Source organism: Rhinolophus sinicus, linkage group LG04 (genome assembly GCF_036562045.2).
Source record: "Rhinolophus sinicus isolate RSC01 linkage group LG04, ASM3656204v1, whole genome shotgun sequence".
Taxonomy (NCBI): Eukaryota; Metazoa; Chordata; class Mammalia; order Chiroptera; family Rhinolophidae; genus Rhinolophus; species Rhinolophus sinicus.
The window spans coordinates 175618342-175640364 of record NC_133754.1 but is presented as its reverse complement, the minus strand read 5'-3'; the positions used below and the strand labels follow the sequence as shown (position 1 = coordinate 175640364).

General features: G+C 41.3%; 1 protein-coding gene across 3 annotated transcripts in view; it reads left to right on the top strand.

Moving 5' to 3' along the window:
• Window positions 1-22023, top strand: part of BRINP1 (BMP/retinoic acid inducible neural specific 1) — a 167639-nt gene that overhangs the window by 110120 nt on the left and 35496 nt on the right. For all 3 annotated transcript variants that reach the window (XM_074330929.1, XM_074330928.1, XM_019731196.2), the window contains 2 exons: window positions 1021-1190; window positions 4336-4441. In XM_074330929.1, the coding sequence (XP_074187030.1) occupies window positions 1021-1190; window positions 4336-4441 (276 nt within the window). The remainder of the gene's footprint in view (window positions 1-1020; window positions 1191-4335; window positions 4442-22023) is intronic.

Sequence of the window (22023 nt, the reverse complement as noted above, 5' to 3'; positions counted from 1 at the left end):
GATGGCTTTTCACTGCTCTCCAAATGAATTTTGATTACTGCAATGAACCAGACACTGACACCGGGGCTTTACATGTAATGATTAATTTATTCTTCTTAATAACTCTATGGAGTATGTGCCGTCCTTCTCCTAAGATAGTTAATGTGTAATCTGAGGAACTGAGAGGTTAAGAAATGTCCCCAAGTTCACAGCTTGTGGAGGGAGAAACCAGATGTACAATTATCAGATTCTATTAGTAGACATATGTGGAGCTTCCCCTCTGCAGGTCTGGTGAAACGTCTTGTTATCCAAAATAAAATAAACCATAAATTTATACGGTTATTTATTTATGCATGTCTTTCTAAAGAAAACTTCATGGAGTAAAATGTAGACGTTTACATATTCCTCTCTCTCTCTCTCTCTCTTTCTTTTCTTTCTTTCTTTCGTTCTTTCTTTCTATTATCTATCTATCTATCTATCTATCTATCTATCTATCTATCTATCTATCATCCTCTCTCTCTCTCTCTCTCCTCTCTCTCTTTAGCCATCCATCCATTCATCCATCCATTTGTCTGTCTAGGAAGGGGTAGCAGAAGAGAAAGAGAAAGGAAAGGAGGGAAGAGGAGAAGGGAGAGATGAGAAGAGGAAAAGGAGGAACTGGAGGATGAAGAGGAAAAAGGAGGAGGGGAAAGGAATGGGAAGGGACCATCTATGGCAAATTCAGCAATTTATGGAAGAGGCTGAACCTCAAAAAGAGGAGGTGAGCCATAAGATGATGCTGGTGAGAACTATTGAAGTGGATTAGTAGGGGTTGGACTTGGTGACTAAGTTTTTCCATGATCCTTGTCTTAATGGAGGTTGGTGCTCACGGCCACTTATGGACTAATTCTCTTTCATTGTGTTTTTTATTTTCAGAAGCAGAAGGAAATTTGGGCAAAATTATTGGGAGGTTTGAGGGTATGTGCAGCCTCCAGGCCCTGAAGCTATTCCTGCCACCCCAAAGCTGGACAGGCTGCCTGAGCTTCTTTCCTTTCCATGCAGGGGAGGAGGCCTTGACCATGTACATGGACAAAAGTCGCCTCGACAGGAAGTCAGGGAATGCCACTCAAAGTGTGGAAGCTCTGCACCAGCTCGCATCGTCCTACTTTGTCGACCGTGATGGCACCATGAGAAGGCTCCATGAGATCCAGATATCAACTGGAGCAATCAAGGTACGGCTGGCGGTGGATTGGGGTGGCAGGTTCCTAAGACAACAGCATTACAGGTGTTCTGAGAGTCAGTGGGCAGGTACGATCTCTGACTTCATACCCACCTACCTAACAGTACCTCCTGCCCACCGTTCTGACTGATGCTGTCAAGTGTCCTCTAATAGCATGGACATCGTCATTAGGGTGACCATATGTACTGATTTACTGAGGCTGCCCTGGCTACCGTCACTGCATAATTAGCAACAATCCTCTCCTCCACTCTCAAAGTTCTCCTGTATAGATGAGGTTCAGGCTCCCTTCCTCTGTGAGGAAACTGATGCAACAATGGGTAAAGGATTTCCCTCAAGGTCACAGAGCTAGTGGGAGTCGGATTATGATGCCTAGGTCAATACTTTTTTTAACACCTGTGGTTTTCATTCCCCACCCCCATTTTACAGATGGAAACTCTGAGGTCCAGGATCATATAGGATTCCACAGATAGAGAATACTTTAACAGGGATAGAATTCTAGTCTCTAGACCAGAGGTCCATGAATATTTTCTGTAAAGGGCCAGATAATAAATATTTAAAGCTTTGCAGGTCATATGTTCTCTGTTGCTACAATGCAATTCTGCTGCTATAGCACAAACATTAGCCACAGATAATATGTGGGTGTAGACAACAAGTGGGTGTGGCTGTGTGCCAATAAAACTTTATTTACAAACACAGGCAGTCTGTCATGCTCATCTACACTCATGCCAGCCAATTGACCCAAGATGATAGAAATGCCCTATATCTCTTCTGGCCAAGACAGTAGCCACTAGACATATGGGGTTATGGAGCCCTTGACCTATGGCTACTGAGGAACTAAATTTGTAAGTTTATTTCATTTTAATTAATTTTAAGTTTAATAACCACACTGGATAAAGCAACTCTAAACTTTCAGTTCAGTGCCTTAGAGCACAAGAACTTTAAAGAAAACAGATTCCATTTTAGATACAATAAATTCAGGGATTACCTTTATAAAAAGACTAAGGGAAGACATTTTTGATGTAATGGATTCGTTCTTCTGATGGTTTCAATACAGAGGTTTTGCACCTCAGATTTTCTTAAACAATATTATACCTGCCCTTTACTTCTCAATCTTCAGTCTAATTTTTTTTCTTAATAAAATGCAGACCTGGCCTTTATTAAGACTTTCAAAGATATTACTTAGGAAAAAAATAAATGTATGTGTGTGGGGGAGGGGAGGCAGTGTCCGGGGAGATGCAGGCAGATGAGTCAGAAATTGATCAAGGGAAGAGAAAAATGTGGGAGGGAGAGAGTTACTGGGGAGGGAGGGAGGAAGGAGAGAAATAAATCCGATCAACAAACCAAGAGCCACTTAGCCGAGAAGAATCGCCTGTATTGGGGGATTGTGTTGTTGGGGAACGTGGCACAGAGAGACTGATCTTTATGAAGCCATCAGAGTCAGAGAGAAGCGAAGGTCTGGTTTTCATTATCACCAAATGGTCCTCTTCCCACTGGATGGGGTGAGGAATTGAGATATTGAAGCCCTGTCACAGTGCAATCCTCTTTTGTGCATCCTGGAAGCGCAACCTGCCTCCTTATGAAGAATTTCTCAGAGAAATTGCAGCGAAGCCGCTCAAGAGCCCATTCCTAGAGTAGCACTGCCTTCCACACTCAATCTGGGACTTGGCTTTTTCTTGACATTTCTTGATACTACCTCAAGAGCTAGCTGGCTGGAATGGGCCCCATTGCCAGCTTTGTTTAAGTAAGACACACAGCTGACCCACGTGGGGCAGTTTTTCCCATGGTTTTCTTTTCCTGCGTATCTTTGGCAAAATTACTTGGTAGTTTTGACTCTCACTCAATAATACTGATGCTATAATAACTATGTAATTATTCTGTTCACAAAAGAAAAAATGATATAGTCATCTAACCACTACCCTGTACACCTGAAACTAATATAAAATAATGTTGAATGTCAACTATAATTGAAAAATCAAAAACAATAATAAGAAAGTTTTTAATTAAAAACATTTTTAAAAGAATAAATTATCTATTAAAACCCCAAAGCTAATGATCCTGCATTTATTTACTGTTCCCTAAGGGCTAAACACTTCAAAAACATGATCCCTTTAGCTATCGAGGTGGGTGAGAGTATTACTAACATTTTATAGATGGGGACATTGAGGCTTAGAAAAGGCAATTACTGATCCAAGGCTTCACGCCTGCAAAAAAGCAGAGCTGGCTTTTGGAGATGCCTGTGGCTGTTCCCACGTCATCAATTCCCAAAACAGTCAATGCTGTGTCTTTATAGTTGGGTGCAAATCTCAAAACAACCATACAAGTGCCTGTATTAACTAATGGGAAGTGAAAGCTAAAGGGACGAAGAAAGCTCTTTTCATACTAGGCCATTCCTATTTCAAGGTTATCTTTTCTGAATAGCTCTTGCCCTATTGTCTACCACCTCAATTATTCTAAGACAACGTTTGGGAAACACACCTCCAAAGGACTGGGGTGTTTTGTTCTGCGGCGGTGCTGATTGTGTTCCTTGCAAAGCTTTCGTTGGGGGGAAATGGGGATAATTTTATTTTTCTTGCCTAATAGTAGTAGTGCATGCGTACTTAATACAATTTATAGAGGCTTTTGACACTGAGATGCCCATTTTTGAGCATACGCCATATGCCAGGCACTTACACCCATCATGTCTAGTCTCACAACCTTCCTGGGAAGGATTTACGAGCTTCAGGTTGCAGAAGCTTAGAGAACTGAAGTGACTTCTTTAGGTCACAGAGCAAATAAATGGCGCAGCCAGGATTTCACACTGAGTCTCCTGAGTCCAAAGCCCATGCTTTGGAAATATACTACTATACTGCTTCCACTTTTTAGTTCACGTAATACTTAAAGTGACTGTATGAAGTGAGTACCACAGGTAGAACCTGACATTCTGCTTCCAGTCTGTGTGCTTGATGGGCCTGCTATCTTGTCATCTGCTCGGTGGCAGCCAGGCCTGGTCCTTTGCACAGGCAGGATGCTCAGGAAGTAGCTGGTGGCTCAGGGCAGGAGACCGCTCTGTTGGCTTTGCTCCGCTGGGGGCTGACTGCAGAGTCCGTCCGAGACCAGGGCGTCTGTCTCATGACTGTCACCCTTGATGTACCCTCCAGGTCACAGAGACACGCACTGGGCCTCTGGGCTGTAACAGCTATGACAATCTGGACTCTGTGAGTTCCGTCCTTCTGCAAAGCACGGAGAGCAAACTGCACCTTCAAGGTAGGGTTCTGGTGGCAATGGTGGGACCAGAGGGTGGGGGTGGGGGTCGGAGGGGAAGCAGCGTGGGAAGAAGGCATGATATGGAAGGAGAATGCAGAAGAAGAGAGAACTATGCAGGGAAACCAGTGAGAACTACCAACATGGAAATCAAAACAGTCACGATATAATGTCCTTTTAAAAATTTTAACATATGCAGGACATTAAATTCATGGTTATTAATTAGTATTCAGATATAGAACTAGAAAATGTGAGCTTTAGCTGATCATTTTGATGAAAACATCTAAACGGTGTTATTTTATAGATGATCCAGGTCTCATATATATTAAAGTTTCATATAATATCATCTGAATTTCCTACATAATAGAGTTTGATTTTCAATGTGTTTTGGCAGGTGTTATTTGAATTCCAAGAACCATAGGGGAATTTATGGAATTTTGGGCCCTATGTAATTGTCTTTCTCCTTATTTGTTAATCACTCATAGTCTTCAATATATTCCTATACACATGTGTACGTGTATGTGTATGTGTGTGCTTTTAGCAGAGTTTGCAAATCAGAACACTCAGGGCTGGCTGGCCTGTAGAGAGACAGATGCTCTTAGGCATTGCTACTGAGACTGTAGCAATTATAAGGATTAATTTGTTGATATATATATATAGATATAGATATAGATAGATATTTGTATTCATTTAATGTCTATTATATGTCAGGTTCATGTTAGATGCTCCATATGTACTCATAACCACAAAGAAAATACGCCCTTTAACATAGCAATTTTATCCTTATTAATTCATCATAAAGAGGAGAGGATATTATAGGGGAAAATTGATCAGGCTTTAAGTACAGACAGTTCTGTTTTAAAAAGCATAATTTATAATAGAAAAATAGACAATGTAAATATCTAAATTTCCCACATGAGGAGACTACATGAATTAATGTAGCATCCATACAACATAGTATTAGGCAGGTACTAAAGTGTTGTTTATAAAGAATTTCCAAGCATATGTGACAATGATTTGATATAACGTTAATTTAAAAAATGGATGGTTTCTGATTGAATGTATGGCATGATATTAACAATGTAAAAGATAAGGAAAAGTAATATTGCAAGGAAACACACCGAGATGTTAAAAGAGGTTTGGATTGTTAGGTTATAGATGATTTATTTTGAGCTTCCAGTTCCGTTTCTAACTTTTCTACAGTGATCATGTATTAACTTGATAGTCAGAAAAAAAATGACACGCTTTAACTTTGAGCAGACTAAAAATGTGACCCTCTAGAAAAGTATATGATAAAGGTGATTTTGAATGTCAGTGGGAGGTAAGTTGGGTTAAGATTGGCAGCTAGAGCTAAGCAGAGCTTAATATGACTTTTGCATCCTTGGCAACTCTTTGATTCAGGCTCCTGTTATAGAAGATGGTTGGAAAATGGTGCAGGGAGAGCTTGGAAGTGTCACTTGGGAGCAATGAAGGGAAATGCTCAGGGAAATTCAGGCCAAGAAAGTGGTTTAGTGTTAAAACAAAACACAGCCTCAAATACATGAAGAATAACCCTACCCCCTTTAGTAGAGAAAAGAAGGGACAGATGGGTTTGGTGATTCCTCATAAGAAAGTAGATAAAAAAGACAGATCTGCCTTGGGTGTGCCAGTAATCTTAATACCCACAGTGACCCTGCAAAGTGCCAGCAGGGTTTCACTCCAGGAAGTTTAGCTTCAGTCTGCATTTCATCACCCTGCTGTGCACATTGGAGGTGGAGAGACCTGTGAGTTATAATTGGAATAAATTTAGAAGGTTTTAACAGGATGTTACTAGGAAGTTATTAAGATCTTAGGGACATTTAGAGGGTGATTTACCACGAAGCTAATGAAGCTTGAGGTCCGGGGCTCCCTCACCATCTAAATCCTCAACTTTTCTCATTCTAAGTATTCACTTTCATATCTAATTTTTGAATTCCTTTTCTCCATAAGCAACTAAAGTCTAAGTCTCAGTCCTCCAAAACCCGGCTCTGCCATTGGTTACATTACTAGAAATATATTATCCACAACAAAGGAGGTAACAGCTTGTCTTGTTCTAGATTGGTCAGAGCACACCTGGAGGATTGGATTCAAGTCTGAGCGTCACACTTTAAGAGGGTCATTAGGAAACTACAGTGTGCCTGAAAGAGGTTCCCTTATGATAAATAGCTGAAGAAGGTTGACTTGGAACAAAATGACTTGATACCTACAGGATTGTCTTGCAGAAAAGATAGTCAACTTCGTTAATATGGATAAAATGGGCTAACTGTACTGCTTACAGAAAACTACAAGGACCCCAGCTTTTAACTGACATAAAATAGATCTCAGTGTAAACTCAGTATAAAATAGATCTTCTAATGCACATTCATACCCAAACCTGGAATGGCCTGCTGAAGTATGTCGTGACTCTCTGTCATCACAGAGTTACACAGAGGTGGCATTTGGTATGAATGGTATAGAGATTATTTAATCATTATTCCATTGGGTGGGGTGATTGAAGTAGGTGGTCTTTAAGTCCTTCTCAATACTGAGGCCGGGATTTTAGGAACACAATGAATCACCACGTCTTTCTTGAGACTGACTATGTGCCAATCCACTGTCAGACTGTGGGCACCTGAGCACAAATCAGTTCATTTCCATTCACATTGTAAGGAGTCATGTTGGCTGTGAGCTGGGCCCAAGGATACCGGTGTAAACAAAGCCCAGTTTCTACCCGAAGGAAGTCTACACTCTGTCCAAGAAGACAGACTTAATCCATAATAAGCATAATGAATTTTAAGGGAGAAAAATCTGAGTGTTTTATAGTACTGGTTAGTATGGGCACTTAACTTACTAGGGAATCAGGGACGTTTTCTTGCTAAAAAAGGTGCACAGGATAAAGCCTGGAGGATGAAGACCAGGGCAGCGTCATGGATATGGAAGCAGACAGAAGAGCCCTTATGAAGAGGCATTCGAGGAAGTGAAAAAGTCTTAAGAGATTAAAGCTGAAGCATCAATGCTAAGAAAGAAAAAATAATCCTTCCAATCCTGGAGGGCTTCCGCAGCCCAGCATAATGAGTTGAACATCAATATAAGAGTAATGGGCACCGTAGAAGGGTTTTATAAAAGGAAGAAGCACTAATAAAGTTAAAAAAAAAAGAAAAAAGAAAAAGAAAAAGAAAAATAGCACTGGGAAAAAAAAAAAAAAAGGAAGAAGCATGAAGAGGTTGATATTATGGAAGATCACTCTGGCTTTTGTGTGGTCAATTAATTAGAGAGGGGTAGATTAGAGGTTGGTGACCAGGTAGAGGCTATTTCAGTACTCAAGATGAAATGTCACCAATTTAGACATGGAGGTAGCAGCTGGAATTGAGAAAATTGACCAATTTTAGAGTTACTTAGAAGGCATCATGGCCAGGATTTAGTGAAAAGACCATGAATACTTTAGATCTTCGAGTGACTGGAGTGCAGGGATGAGATAGAGAGGATGGACAGGAAAATACATATGACTCAAGGCAAAATGTAATATAATAGAGATAATAAAAGTAATACATACTGTTATGGAGATCCAGAAAAGGGGGTGATTCATTCTGTCTGTCTCGGTAGAGGAATCAGAAGGAAAAAATAAAAATACTGTCTGAGGATGAATAATCTTCTGGTGGAAGGTTAAAGAAAAAAGCTTCTTAAATAATAACACAGAAGAATATCTCATGACTTTTCAGTAGGCTAATATTTATTCAGTAGAATACAAGAACCACTAAGTATAAGAGAAAGACTGATAAATTGGACTACATTAAAATTAAGAATTTCTGTTCATCAGAAGCTGCTGTTCATAGAATGAAAATGCAAGCTCCAGAGTGGAAGGAAATATCTATGATATATGTATCTGACAAAGAACTCTTGTGCAAAACATTTAAATATCTCCCAAAAAACAATAAGAAAAAGACAGACAATCCAGTAAGATAAGAAAATGGGTAAACGAGATAAACAGGCACTTCACAAACAAGAATATCCAAATGGCAAATAAACATTTGAAAAAGGTAATTAACTTCTCTAGTCCTCAGAAAACGTCAATTAAAATCACAGTTCAATGTCATACCACAGCAATCAGTCTGGCTCAAAGGAAAAACACTGACAATATAAGGAGTGACAGCATGGAGCAGTGGGAACTTCCATGCATTGCTGGTAGGGGAGTAAATGAGTACAGCCACTTTGGGAAACTCTCTTGGCAGTATATACTAAAGAGTCAATTTGTCCGTGCCATCTGACCTAGCAATTACAACTCCTAGAAATATGCCCAACAGAAATGTTGCGTCTATGCACCAAAAGGCATGACTGTTCATAGCAGCTTTATTCAGAATTTCCAAATGGAAGTAGCCCCAAATGCCCATCAACAAGAAAATGCATAAATACATTGTCCTACATTCACACGATGGGCTACAACACAGAAATGAGAGCAGAGAAAATATGTACCCTTTTGTGCAACAATAGGGAAGGGTGTCATGGAGATAATGTCGAAAAAAAGAAGCCAGACACAAATGAGTAGACGTGGTATGCTTCCATTCCTATGCAGGTCAAAAGCAGTGAAACACAAACACATGGTTATAGAAGTCCGCAGAGCATTAATCTATGGGGAGGTGGCTGAAGGGAGACAAAAGATGTTTCTGGAAGTATCGGTAATGTTCTGTTTCTTAATCTGGGTGGCAGCTCATGGGTTTGTTTACTTTGTGGAAATACATAGAGCTGTACACACATGATGTAGATGCAGATGTTTCTGTGTGTATAATACACAGCTATTAAAATTGTATTTAATAATCTGCTCCATCTTGACATCCTCTGAAAAGAGAAAGCATGAATACAGCAGGGACATAAAAAAGCAGGAGGTGGTCCAGCCCAGCCAGAGCCCAAGCCGCGTGGACTGAGGCTTGAGGAACCGAAAATAACAATCGATTCTATTTATTCAGGGCTTCCTTGTGTGACGGGAACTGTGATCGTTTATTTTGATTATATATATATATTCATATATTTGTTTTTATTTATTTTCAATTAGATTTATTTCTATTATACAATTGTCTTTATTACATTTGTAATCCTCACGTCATTGCTATGAAAAAGGCATAAATAGCATCCCCCATTTGTAGGTGAGGAAACGGGGGCTCAGAGAGGTTACTCAGGAGGAGATGAAGCCGGAATTGTAATGCCAACAGCCTGACTTTGAAGCTTCTCTGTCCCTCTGCTGATTCCCGTGACTGAGTCTGGGAGGCGACAGTCTGCACAGGTTTATTTTGGTAGATAGACGGTGATATGAACGGCACTCTAATGATATTTACCTGGTGATGTTTCATAAAATGTTCACGAAACAGGGCAAAGGAAAAGGGAAATAGGAAAAAGAAAGGGGAGGATTAGAGGAGATGAGAAACGAGAAAGAAAGGATCATGGAAATAATCAGGGGCTGTTAGTCCAAGCGACAGGCGAACTCGTAGTAATAATGCTAATAGCATAATGGTCACTTCTTATTTTTATACTTATTGCTTCAGGAAGCCCATGGAGTGTTTTACTGACATTGTCATGTAATTTAACCTACTATCCATCTGGTGAGGTATACAGAGAGCAGCGCTCAGCCTCAGTCGCTCAGTGATGTGGAAAAGGATGCAGAGAGAATATTTTGCTGAAATCTAGGGATGATCCAGAAATGTATTCATTCACACAGTCACTCGTTTATTTAGCAATATTTACTGAACATGAACTGTAAGTCAGATATTGTTTTAAGAGCCGGATATGCATCTGTGAATAAGCTAAGTCTCAATGATTTTGGAGCTTATATTTAGTATGTGGGGGGGAAACAGATAATAAACAAGTAACCAAAGAAATACACATTCTTTAAAATCAGAGAGATAGTGAGGACACAGGTCAGCTAGACATGTGTAGACCATGGAAAAGACCTGCGATATTACTCAGGATGAAATAAGAAGCCATTGCAAATTCAGACCATGGAGTCGCTTGACCTGACTCACATCTTAAATGAATCACTGTGGCTGTTGAGTAGATCAACGGAAAGAATACATATAAGGAACCCAGTTAGGGGGCTATGGTGTTTATCAAGGTGAGAGAAAATGGTGGCCTGACCGTGGTAGTGGCAATGAGGGTTGTAAGAAGTGACCAAATTATGGATATGTCTTTAAGTAGTGCTGACATTCTTTGGTCATGGATTGAGGAACTTGTGAAAGAGAAGCAGAACATGGTCCCCATGTTTCACCTGAGCAACTGCAATGATGGAATTCCCTTAGTGATAGGGTGAAGACTGGGGAGGGATAAGTTTTGATGAGACATGAGAAATTGGGTTTGAACCTAAATTTGAGAAGGCTATTATATATACAAATGTCTTATGCTGCACAGGCATTTGGAAAGTCAGAAGAGAGAAGCAGAGATATGAATTAGCATAGAGATGATATTTAGTGGTGTGAGATTGGCTAAGATTACCTTGGGAGAAAGTGTAGTTAGAGAAGAGAAGGAATCCAGTTATTGAGCCATGGAGACTAATATTTGAAGGGTTGAGGTAATGGAATGATAATGAGGATCAAGGAAAGCAAGCTAAGAAGCAGCTGGGGAGGTGGGAAGAGAGCCAAGAGCGTGCAGTTTCCTAGAAGCCAAGTAAAGAATGTTTCTCAAAACAGAGATCTTGATCAACTGTGTCAAATGCTGCTGAGGACTGAGAACTGAGTAGGGTTTCGCAACAGATTGGTCTTTGGCGACCTTGACAAAAGATGGTTCAGTGGAATTAAAGGAGCCGAAAGCCTGAGTTGAATGGCATCTAGAGACAACGGGAAGAGAGGAAGTGAAGGCAGGAGATACAGCAAACTCTACAGAGGAACAGTGCAGTAAATGGCACAGAGCAGACGGGAGGTGGACTCACTGAGTTTTTCTCCTTTTTTCTTGTAGAAGCAACAACATTTTTATCTGCTGATGGGAATTATTATTCAGAGAGGGAGAAGTTGTTTCTACAAGCAAGAGGGATTATTTTAGGGTTAAAGTTGAGCAGGCAAGAGGGAAGCGGGTCTTGGGAATGACTGGAATTACTTGCCTCAGATAAGAGCTGCTCCTAGTTCGTCCATTGTGAAGGGCGGGGAAGGAGAACATACGGGCCCAGAGGAGGGCACAATTCATTGGGGGATGGGGGCATTTTCTTGAACTTTTCTTCGGATTACTTTTCATAGATTTAATTTGCACCTGTGAAATTAGAATGTTTCTTATAACTGATGGTGTGTCATAGTTTAACTGGCAGGCATCTTTTTTTCCTCAGTGTACATTAAACAATGGTATTCTTACAATGAATGGCATCTCAGAGTCAATGGCATGTGACATTTTTCTTAATGAAAAGAGGAGTGAGGTCACTAGCCTATTCTCAGCTTCCCAAAGAGAAAGATGGGCTGGAAGAAGGTAAAGATCTTTAAAAGATGGGCGGTTAGGCAGTGAGGAGACACGGGTTGAAAGACGGATAACACAAGGCTTCATCCACTCTCTGCACCTCCAGACAGGGCCACCTGAGACTGGTGTGTCCTGAGAGCTTCCTTCTAATATTCGCCTTCGAATGGCCCATTTCACTTGTTGATCCCAAATCATTTCTCCTCCTCCTCCTTCCTCCTTCCCTCCCTTTTCTTCCTACTCCTCTTTCCCCCTCTTTTTTCTTTTCCTCTGTCTCTGCTTGAAACTTCAGCTCCTTCCAAACTGAGCTCATGCACCCAGGATCCCTTAATGCCTCAAATGGCCTCTGTTCTCTCTTTTATTGAGTTCAGTTCAGCTTTGGATGCCCAACACAAATGGCCGTTAAGAATCCTTCCTCCTCCTCCCCTGCCCTGGGTCAGCTCCTCCCCTCATCATCCCTCCCTTCCTAGACCATTGCAAAGATTGCCCAACCAGCCTCCTCGATTCTGATCGCTCCTGCTGTTCATCCCCGTCACAGCAGCGAGTATGGTCTTCTTGAAATCAAATCCAATGACTGTCCCTTTCCCGCTTCCAACCCTTCACAACCTCTGTAGAGATTTTGGTATAAAATTTACATTTCTTAACTTGGCACCAGGCAACATAATCAGACCCCTGTCTAACTTCATATCTTTGTCTTATTACATCATCCAACATAACCCACCCATATGTTTACTCCAGGCCTATGGGAGTCTTACATTTTACTGCAGCCATCTTTTTAGTTTTTATTTTGTAGTGCTTTGCACCTTTGCACATGTCTCTTAAATTCCTGGACTTCCACTTCTCCCAGGAAAGTTTTTCTTACCTCCTCTGCCCAGGTCATTGGGCATCCTACCCACCTTTTTTCCTAGGACTTGTCACAGACACACACACACACACACACACACACACACACACACACACACCATTCTATTACTAATCTAACTCCCTGCTGAGGTGTAAAGTCCTCGATTGTAGGGACCTTCTCAATCTCCAACATAATATATAGAACCTGGTATATAAACTGCTCAGAAGATATTTGTTAAATGAATTTATGAATGAATGAATAAATAATGAAATGAGTGAATCACCCAGCACATCGTGAGCTCTGCTTTCTCTGAACTCTTACACTTCTCATTCCACATCATACTGGATGCAGTTCGACCTACCGACCATTTCCTGAAGGCCTACTGTGTGCCAGCCACTGTGCTCCCTAGCATGCATAGCGTTCTTCAAAAGTTCATGTGCCTTTTCTACAGATTTTGATGTTACAACTTCCAGGCGGGGGCTGTGCCCCTTAATCCTCTGACTACTACCTCTTCTGAGAAGCCCTTGTAAAGACCTTTTTTATGGTATAATGTTTTTGCTCATCTTGCAAATATTCATTTGTGTTCCAGTTTTATTTCTTCTCTTTAAGGGAGGGATTTTGTATTTCATCGTTTTCAACACAGGAACTCCAGATCTACTATTTGCTGAATGGAATTTTGTATATGATGTGACACTAGAAGGAGGGAGACCAGGAGGAGGGGGGAAAAGGGAGAAAGAGGAAGGGAAAAGGCAGTGGGAAGAGAGGGAGGGAAGGAAGAGAAAAAGATGGAGGAGGGGGAGAGGAAAACAGGGAGGGGACAAGGCGGGAGGAGGGGGAGGAGGAGGCTGGGAAGAGAAGTAGCACCAATAATCCTTTTCCTCAGTAGCCAGGCATCATACATGGAGCGAAGGTGATTATTTTCAAAATCAGCTAGCCATAGGCAGTAGGAGAGGCATGGAGAGTGTCAAAGTGTTTCAAAATAACATCTTTTTAAGCTGCTGCTCCTTCTTAGACATCGTGCTTATGTCCACGAGCCAATTTGTCTCTCCCACCAACTGAGAGACAGGGTTCATTACCCCCCTTATACAGATGAAGAAACTGAGGCTCAAAAGGTTAAACTCTCTTTCCCAAGGTCCCGCAGCTTTTGCTTCCTAGTCGCCTGGGCTCCGAGGCTACTTGGCTTCTCCAAGGGAGCTCTGAGTCAGCACAACACATTCTAGATGTGGGTAGAATGCTAATACATCCCTGCCCGACATCAGTGGCAGAGGAAGAGGGCATGATCAGGTCTCCTTTTCATAAAGCCCGCTCCTCTTTCACACCCCCCGTCACGTCTTGTGGCCTTGTGGTCCCAGGGAGGAACGTGAGTGATTGTGGCCAGCGTCCGCTCTAGTCAGCAGCCTGGGGACGACTCCTCCCTAGGAAATACCAAGGGTCCCAGGCAATGGCTTCTGACTGAGGCCATTCTTGTCCAATTAGCAGGGGCCATGAGGCACCCGTGGGGATCCATATTTCTGCCTTCCCATGGCTGTGTCCGTGAGGCTTATTGGATAAAAGAGCAACCTCTTCCTGCCAAATGGGATTGCTGACTTCCAGCCACCTGGTGGCATCCAAATATTGGTTTTCCTTTATAAGCCAGGGAGCACATTGTTCTCTGCATTGTGAGTGGAGAATGGGGGGTTCCTCTTGGGAAGTGGATTGAACATGTGTGTCCATGAAAGACTCAGTCAGAAAACAAATAGAGTAGGGAGGATCAAGAGAGTAAATGTGACAGTTGCAAGACCTTGGACGAGTTAATTAATGAAGGCTCTGAGCTTCTCTAATCTGCAAAACAGCAATCAAAACACCTCTGCCTTGGAACCATTGTTCAGGAACCACCTGAACTATAAACCAAGAAGGCTGATATAAAATAATAATCATAGCTATGATTTACCGGTTAATACGCATGTGTTAATATAGAGCTCATTTTTTATATCAGTATCTCATGTAACCCTCAACAAAGACACAGTTTCAACATTTGAAAATTGAAGTTAACTGTCGTAGGTGACAGAGCAAGAATCTGAATCCAGGTCCCCTCAGTGCCAGTGGTCTTAAGCTGGACAACACATCGTTTCTCAACCTGGAACATATAGATCATAATCCTGATTTTTGTTAGAGCAAGTAGTTATATAGCCCTTTCTGTGTGCTTATAGTTTCTGCTGTTACTTTAGAAAGTCTGTGATTTTCCTAAAATAATTTGCCAATTTGTGTAGGTGGGTGGATGTGCCATTTCCATAGCTATTCTCATACTCCCCAAAGGATCCAGAACCAGAAAAGATCAAATACCTTTCTAGCAGGCGATTACTGAGGCCTTGCAACATTCCAGGTGTGCATGACTATAAAAAGCACGGCTTCTGACCTGGGGAAATCTGTAATCATTTGATGACTCAAGACTCAGACTTTTAAAGAAAGAGGTGGAAATTCTGATAGGGTGTAAGCTGATGTAGAGAGACGGGATATCAGAGCACTTACCTCTTGGTATGCAGTTGCATGGAGTTTTACTTTTCAGTAAACTTTTGGCCTAGTATACAGTATGGAAATCGTGACTGATAAACGGTCGCTGTGGCAATATGGTCTCCTGTAACAACCACGTCTCATTCAGTTCTTTGCTGAGCTCATTGATTGTACCGAATCCAGACATCAAGGTGGTGAAGACCAAAATAAATCACTCATGGAAATTAATTCACTGATGCTGGGTAGACATGGTACCTGTTTATTTTTTAAGATTGTTAAGTCAATCCTTATTTTTTCTCTCACAATTCATCTTCGTCAGAATTAAGCTCTCCTTTGACACTGCAAACAAAGCACTTTTGATGTACCTTTATTTTATATTCTGGATACATTCTACTTTGTCTTATGTGCACAATTGTTTGTATTTGCTGCTAAATTGTAATTCAGATCCCATATCCTTTTTTTTATTTGTTCATTATTTGCTTCTCCTTAGTTCAGGGTTTAACTGTTAGTAGGTACTCAATACATATGCACTGATTGAAATTTACTTGAACGGTCCAGTCAATTTGTTTTGAATCTTAGTTTTTTTACTGTGGTAATATATACATAACATAAAGTTTAATGTTTTGACTATTTTGAAAAGCACAGTTCAGTGGCAGTAAGTACATTCACAATGTTGTGTCAGTGTCATCACTAATTCCAGACCTTTTTCACCACCCCAAATGGAAATTCTGTACCCATTAAGCAGTCATTCCCCATTCCACCCACCATCCATTCCCTGGCAGCTAATGATCTTCTTTCTGTCTCTATGGATTGGACTATTCTGAATATTTCATATAAATGAAATAACACAATCTGTGTTTTGTGTGTGTGTCTGGCTTCTTTAATTTAACAAAGTGCTTTCAAGATCCATCCATGTTGTAACATGTCATTTTCTTATAGCTGACTGAATTTCATTTTATGGTTGTACCACATTTGTTCACCCATTTGTAGGTTGATGGACCCTTAGGTTGCCTCTACCTTTTGACTGCTGCTGTGAACATTTGTGTATACATTTTTGTTTGAAGACCTGTCTACGATTATTTTGGGTCCATACCTGAAGAGTGGAATTGCTGAATGATATGACAATTAAATTGTAAAGGGTGTGGTGCAAAAACGAGTTTATTTCATGGTAGAGTACATTATTACATGGTTCACTTCCTCTGAGAGGACTGTCAGTGCATTAACGTGTGGCTGGCAGCACAGTCCTGGGGGAGCTATATGCTTCTCATCTAGTGGGCAATGCACTTGGCACTTGGTGATTTGCTTTGGCCAATGCAATGTGAGAAGATGAAATGCATGCCTCGTCTTAGCAGACACTTTAGGAGACATTGCCTTTGCTTTGGCTCTTTTCCCTCTGTTGTATGAATGGCATGTGCCTGAAAAAGGCTATCCCTTCAGCCTAAATCCAAGATGAAGACCTCTGGGGCAGAGTCAAAGCCAAGGCAACATGAAACATGAGCAAGAAATAAACCTGGGTGGTTATAAACCCCTGAGATTTTGAGGTTATATATTACCACACAGTAACTGAACAAAAGCTCAATAATCCTGAAGCATTGGATTAAACGACATAGACCACACTTATTTACTTACTACAAGCCTTCTCAGTGCCTTAGCTGTGCTAATGTGTGTTATGAGTCTCAAGAGGTGGATTAAATACAGAGAGTTCACTGAATGTATTCAATCCTGGATACAGTTGCAGATGTATGATTCTGTGACCTACAACTTGGCAAATGCTGGACTATGTGTACCATTTAGGTTCAGTCCTATCCCCTTGCACACTGAAGTCAGAAAACATGTCCTTGTCATTTTCCATATCTCTAGCATCTACTACAGCACCTGGCTTAATAAAGTGATGAGTGAAAGGACTTTCCAAATAGTTGCTGAATTGAGCAGTTTAATTTTTGATACCTACTATGATCTGGCATTGTGCTTGATATCATTGAAAGAATGCAAAGAAACTAAAAGAAAAGAAAAGTTGAAAAACAGCTGTAGTCCTCAAGAATCATACTTTGTGTCTATGGATCTAAAATGAAAAGTGCACTGAAATTACTGGTCAAATCCTTTAGTATCATTGATCTCTTAGGATGTTCTATGGATCTGTGATATTTTTATTTTTTTCCCTCAGATGTTTCTGAGCACCTGTCTCTTTCACTACTGAGTTGAAGTTAATATAGCTTCGGGTTTCAAGCTGTCATGTAGAGAAACACAATTCAGGTCCTGCTCGTGAGGGACAGCTCTAGAGGGGTGGGGCATGCCCAGCACAGAGCAGAAAACCCCCGTCCTCTCTGAAGCATATTCTGTCCAAGTTCACCTTCACTCAAACATATTTTCTGGTGCCCATTAATGTGTTAAGTGACAGGGAAATGGGAGACGAATGAGACTTTGCCTTTTCCGTTCAAGGTGCTCACAGACCAGGAGGAACGTGCACATAAACACACATAATACTATGTGATCAGTGTCCTGTTAGAATTTTAGATATGTGCGAGGTGCTTTTGGTTTCCCACACAAGGAATGCCTGAGATTGCCACAGGCCTCCAGGGAAAGCAACAGAAAACAGGGTGAGGACAGCAAATGACATTAGCTGAACAACTGTCTTGTACTAAGACAGTTATAACGTGTTATATCATTGATTTTGTTTTCCAATTCATTGAGGTATAATTCACATCCAGACAAGTTCACCCTTTTGAGGCGAACGGGCTCTAACAATTAGACAAACACATCCAGTCATATAATCAAGGTACCACCACAGTCAAGATAGAAAATAATTCATTTAATTTCTATGCCAGCCCTACCATGAAAGCTTGAACGAGGAAATTGAGAATCAGAGAAGTTAAGCCTTTTAGTCTTAACTTCCCAAGGACTTGTGGTTAGTAAGAGCTGAGCCAAAATTTGAACAAGAGAGAATTTGGCATGACTGGTGTTACAGGATACAGCAAGAGACGGACAGGTTAGGGAAGAATTCGGAGACATCAGCTGATCTCGGGATCAGGCCACTCAGAGTCTTATAGGTGTGAAATCTGATTTTTATCATGCATTCTATGAAGAAGCTTTTGTTTAAGTTGAATCAACCTCTTCTTACAGCTTCGAGAGTATCTTCATGTTGAAATTTTATGAAATTTAATTTTAAAAGTATATTGGCCTCTTTATCCTCGGTGATGTCATAGTTTAGACTATGTTCTCTTTTTTAAAGTTAAAATTATCATTTAGAATTTTTCCTGCCCCCAATCCCTTTCATCAGTCTACAGCTTCCTCTATTTTTATTTATTCATTTATTGTCTATCTCCCTCATGAAAGATAAATTCCATGAAAGCAAGGATTTTGTTTCTCATTCCCTGTCTTTTCTCCAGAGCCTAGAAGAGTTCCTGGCGCATAATGATCACCAATTGATCTTTGCATAATAAATGAATGAACAACAGCACAGAACAGACTCACAGAAAATCAAGAATCGTAACGATCAATTAGTATAAGGGCTGGCAAACTCTTTCAGAAAAAAAGCCCGTTGATAAATATTTTAGGCTTTGTGGGTCACGATTGCAAGTATTCAACTCTTTCATTGTAATATGAAGGCAGTTATAGACAATAGTTACACAAATCTGTGTGGCCATGCTCCAATCCAATTACCTCACAGCAATAGCTGGTGGGGTACGTTGGCCCATGTGCCATGGTGGCCCTCTCCTCTACCTGTCAGTGTAGGCTAGGTTGTGCTGTGCTAACAAGCAACCCCTGAATCTCAGTGTTTGGCAACAGTAAATGTTCCTTTCTTATTGATGATTCCAGATGGGAGGGGGCCACAAGTCAATTATGATTCTGTTCCTCTGCTGGCCTGTATAATAAGCACTGCTGTTCTTGTGGTGATGGGAAAAGAGAAACTGATAAACCCATATGTTGGTTCTCATAGCTTCATTTTGGAAGTTGCACACATCACTTATACCCCCATTTCATTGGCCAGAACATATCATATGAACCCACCTGAGTTCAGAAGGAAGGGGTGTGTGATTTTTTTTTTTTTCCAAAGGAAGGACTCTGCACGGAGGGGGACAGAATATGAGTGAATGAAAACCCAACTTACCGCATGCCATTTGGACCTTTGGTTCTTTAGAGCATTCTTACTATGTGAACTTTCAAATTCTGCATGTACACGTCCAGTGATGAAGGAGGAGTCCTCTACCTACTAAAGCAACCTGTTTCTTCGCACCTCAAAACTTCTGGTCGTTAAAAAGATGGTCATTGTATTGTGCTGAGTTTCACTGGCCTGCATCTTTCATGCAAGGGTTCCAAGTCTACCTACTCCTTCAGATCCTGCCGAATAGATGATGGTATGTGATAACAGAAAAGGTTACTCTCTCCAGAAGGCGGAGCCAGAACCCACCCACTTTTCCCCCAGGTAGCTGCCTTTATTTCCTAGAGAACAAATGACCCATCACGGAGACAGGGCTGAACTTCTGAATGAGATCATAGCCTTTTTTGCCCTTTCTGCACAGTTTCACCCGGTGAATTATCGTCTTATTTTCATTCCACTCCAATGAGCTGTCAGCGATGGATACTGTAATTCACAGCAATAGAAACACAAACAGATGGGTAATTGACCTGCTTGCCTTCATTACACTGGAGTTCAGAATGGCTGCTGAAGCCATGAAGTCCTTTGTCTGCCAGGCTGAAATCCCTGGGCTTTCACACGGAAGGGGATCAGAATGACTTTTTGCAGAAGGTTCAGTCCTTGTTGTTGTTCTCCCCTCCTCGTGCTTTTCAGAAATAGACAGAATCTGACAAGCAGAACTTAGCAGGTACAAGACAACAGCTGGGACTCCTATCGTGCTTAGAGATGTCTGCAGGCGGCCACATCCTGACACAAGAACAGGAGAGGAAAATATTTATACTCAACCAAAATAGAAACTAACCTGCTTTTTTCCTCTCTTCCTCTTAGCACTCTATGAGAGCGTGCATTTACTATCTAATGAAATAGGTCAGAAAAGAGCAAATCTATCAAAAATAGTCTCTGTTAAGTAATTAGGATTTAGAATAAAATAAAGCCAAGGAAAAACGCACAGAAAGATAGAGATATGGTCCTTGCCTGGAGCCAGGCTTGGACTGCTCAAGGTGTTCACACACTAATCTTTGCTCAAGGTCTGCCCTCTGCATGGAGCACAGTGGCCGCCCTTCACCTATTAAGATGTATCCATGTTTCAAGACTCTACCCGTCTCTCCCACACACCACCGAGTGTTCCATAACTATTGTCTCCAGACTTACGTTCTTTCATCTTCGTAGTAGATCGGACTCATTAGATATTTGAAATATATTTATTAAGTGCAATGTTTATTAACTATATTTATTAAACATAGTCTGGTACTATGTACCAGACATGATGCTACTTTTTATGTTTTAATTGTCAGTGAAGTCCTTTGTCTCTTGCCATGGATTCTGGGCTTTAGTTTAGGATCTCCAAGTAGCCCCTCTGTGTCCTTATAAGGTAGGAAGGATCTCCTCCAACAGTTCCCTTTGTTGAAGGAAGAAGGAGGAGGCTAGAGTTCCTTTCAGCAAAAGAACAGGATCCTAGTCAGAGGTACTGTTGGACTACAATCTTCGATCTGCGGGGCACCATTAGCTTTGGTGGATTGGGTCTTCTTTTCCGGACATTAAATGTCCCCCAGCCTCACTGAGCATAGTCACCTAAACCCGGTGCTTGCTTTAGGCTGTAATAATATTGACAGTGTAAGATCTCCAGGGATGCAGTATAGGGTCTCCCTGAAAGTTGTTCTGTTACTTTAGCGCCCCCTAATGGTTGAAACTCAACCTTTTTTTTCTTTCTTTTTAATTTATTGGGGTGACAATTGTTACTAAAATTACATAGATTTTAGGTGTAGAATTCTGTATTACATCATCTATAAATCCCATTGTGTGTTCACCACCCAGAGTCAGTTCTCCTTCCATCACCATATATTTGATCCCTCTTACCCTCTGTCTTTTCTTTTTTAAGGAGGGCACAGCTCACAGTGGCCCATATGGGGATCGAAATGGTAACCTTGGTGTTATTAGCACCACGCTCTATATTAGCACCATGCTCTAACCAACTGAGCTAACCAGCCAGCCACTCTTTTCCTTTTTTTTTTTTTTTGAGTCTCAGGTATACTTCCTGCCTGTAATGGGCATGAATCCTTGATTTTTGTTATTGTATGTAATGCTATTCCTCTATTGAGTTGGCAGATCTCCGGCTGTGTCATTCTTCCCTTTAGCGTTTTGATCTTCTCTTAGGCACCAGAACTCTTTCTTCTCTTCTCGAGGGAACCTGGAAGCAAACAAACAAAAACAGATGCACCTTAATCAGAAAGGAAGGTGATTGCTAAGTTGGTTCTTAGTTGGAAGGAGTCCTCCTGCCTGAGACCTTTGCCCATGGCGGTTTCGTCTTCCGGACTGCTCTTCCTGTGGCTCTCTCACCCCCTAATTCCTGTTCCTCCATTACGTCTCAGCCTAAATGCCTCCTCTTCTAGGAGCCTCTTTGATCACTCCATTCTGGGTCACGTGTTCTTGCTCTGTGTTCCTGGAGCAACCTTGTGCTTCTGGTAGAGCACTGGTCTCACTCCATCAGGGCGTTGTTCACACGTCTGTCTCCTTCCACCACTGTGAGGTCTGCAATGGCAGGGGCTTGCCTGCCGTATTCACCTTGGTATCCATTGCAGAGTGCCTGGCACATAGTAGGACTTAAGCAATAGTGTGGAAAGAAGGGAAGAGAGAAGGAGAAAAGGAAAGAGGGAAGATGAAAAGGATAAAGGGAGGGAAAAAGGGAGGGAGGAAAATTCA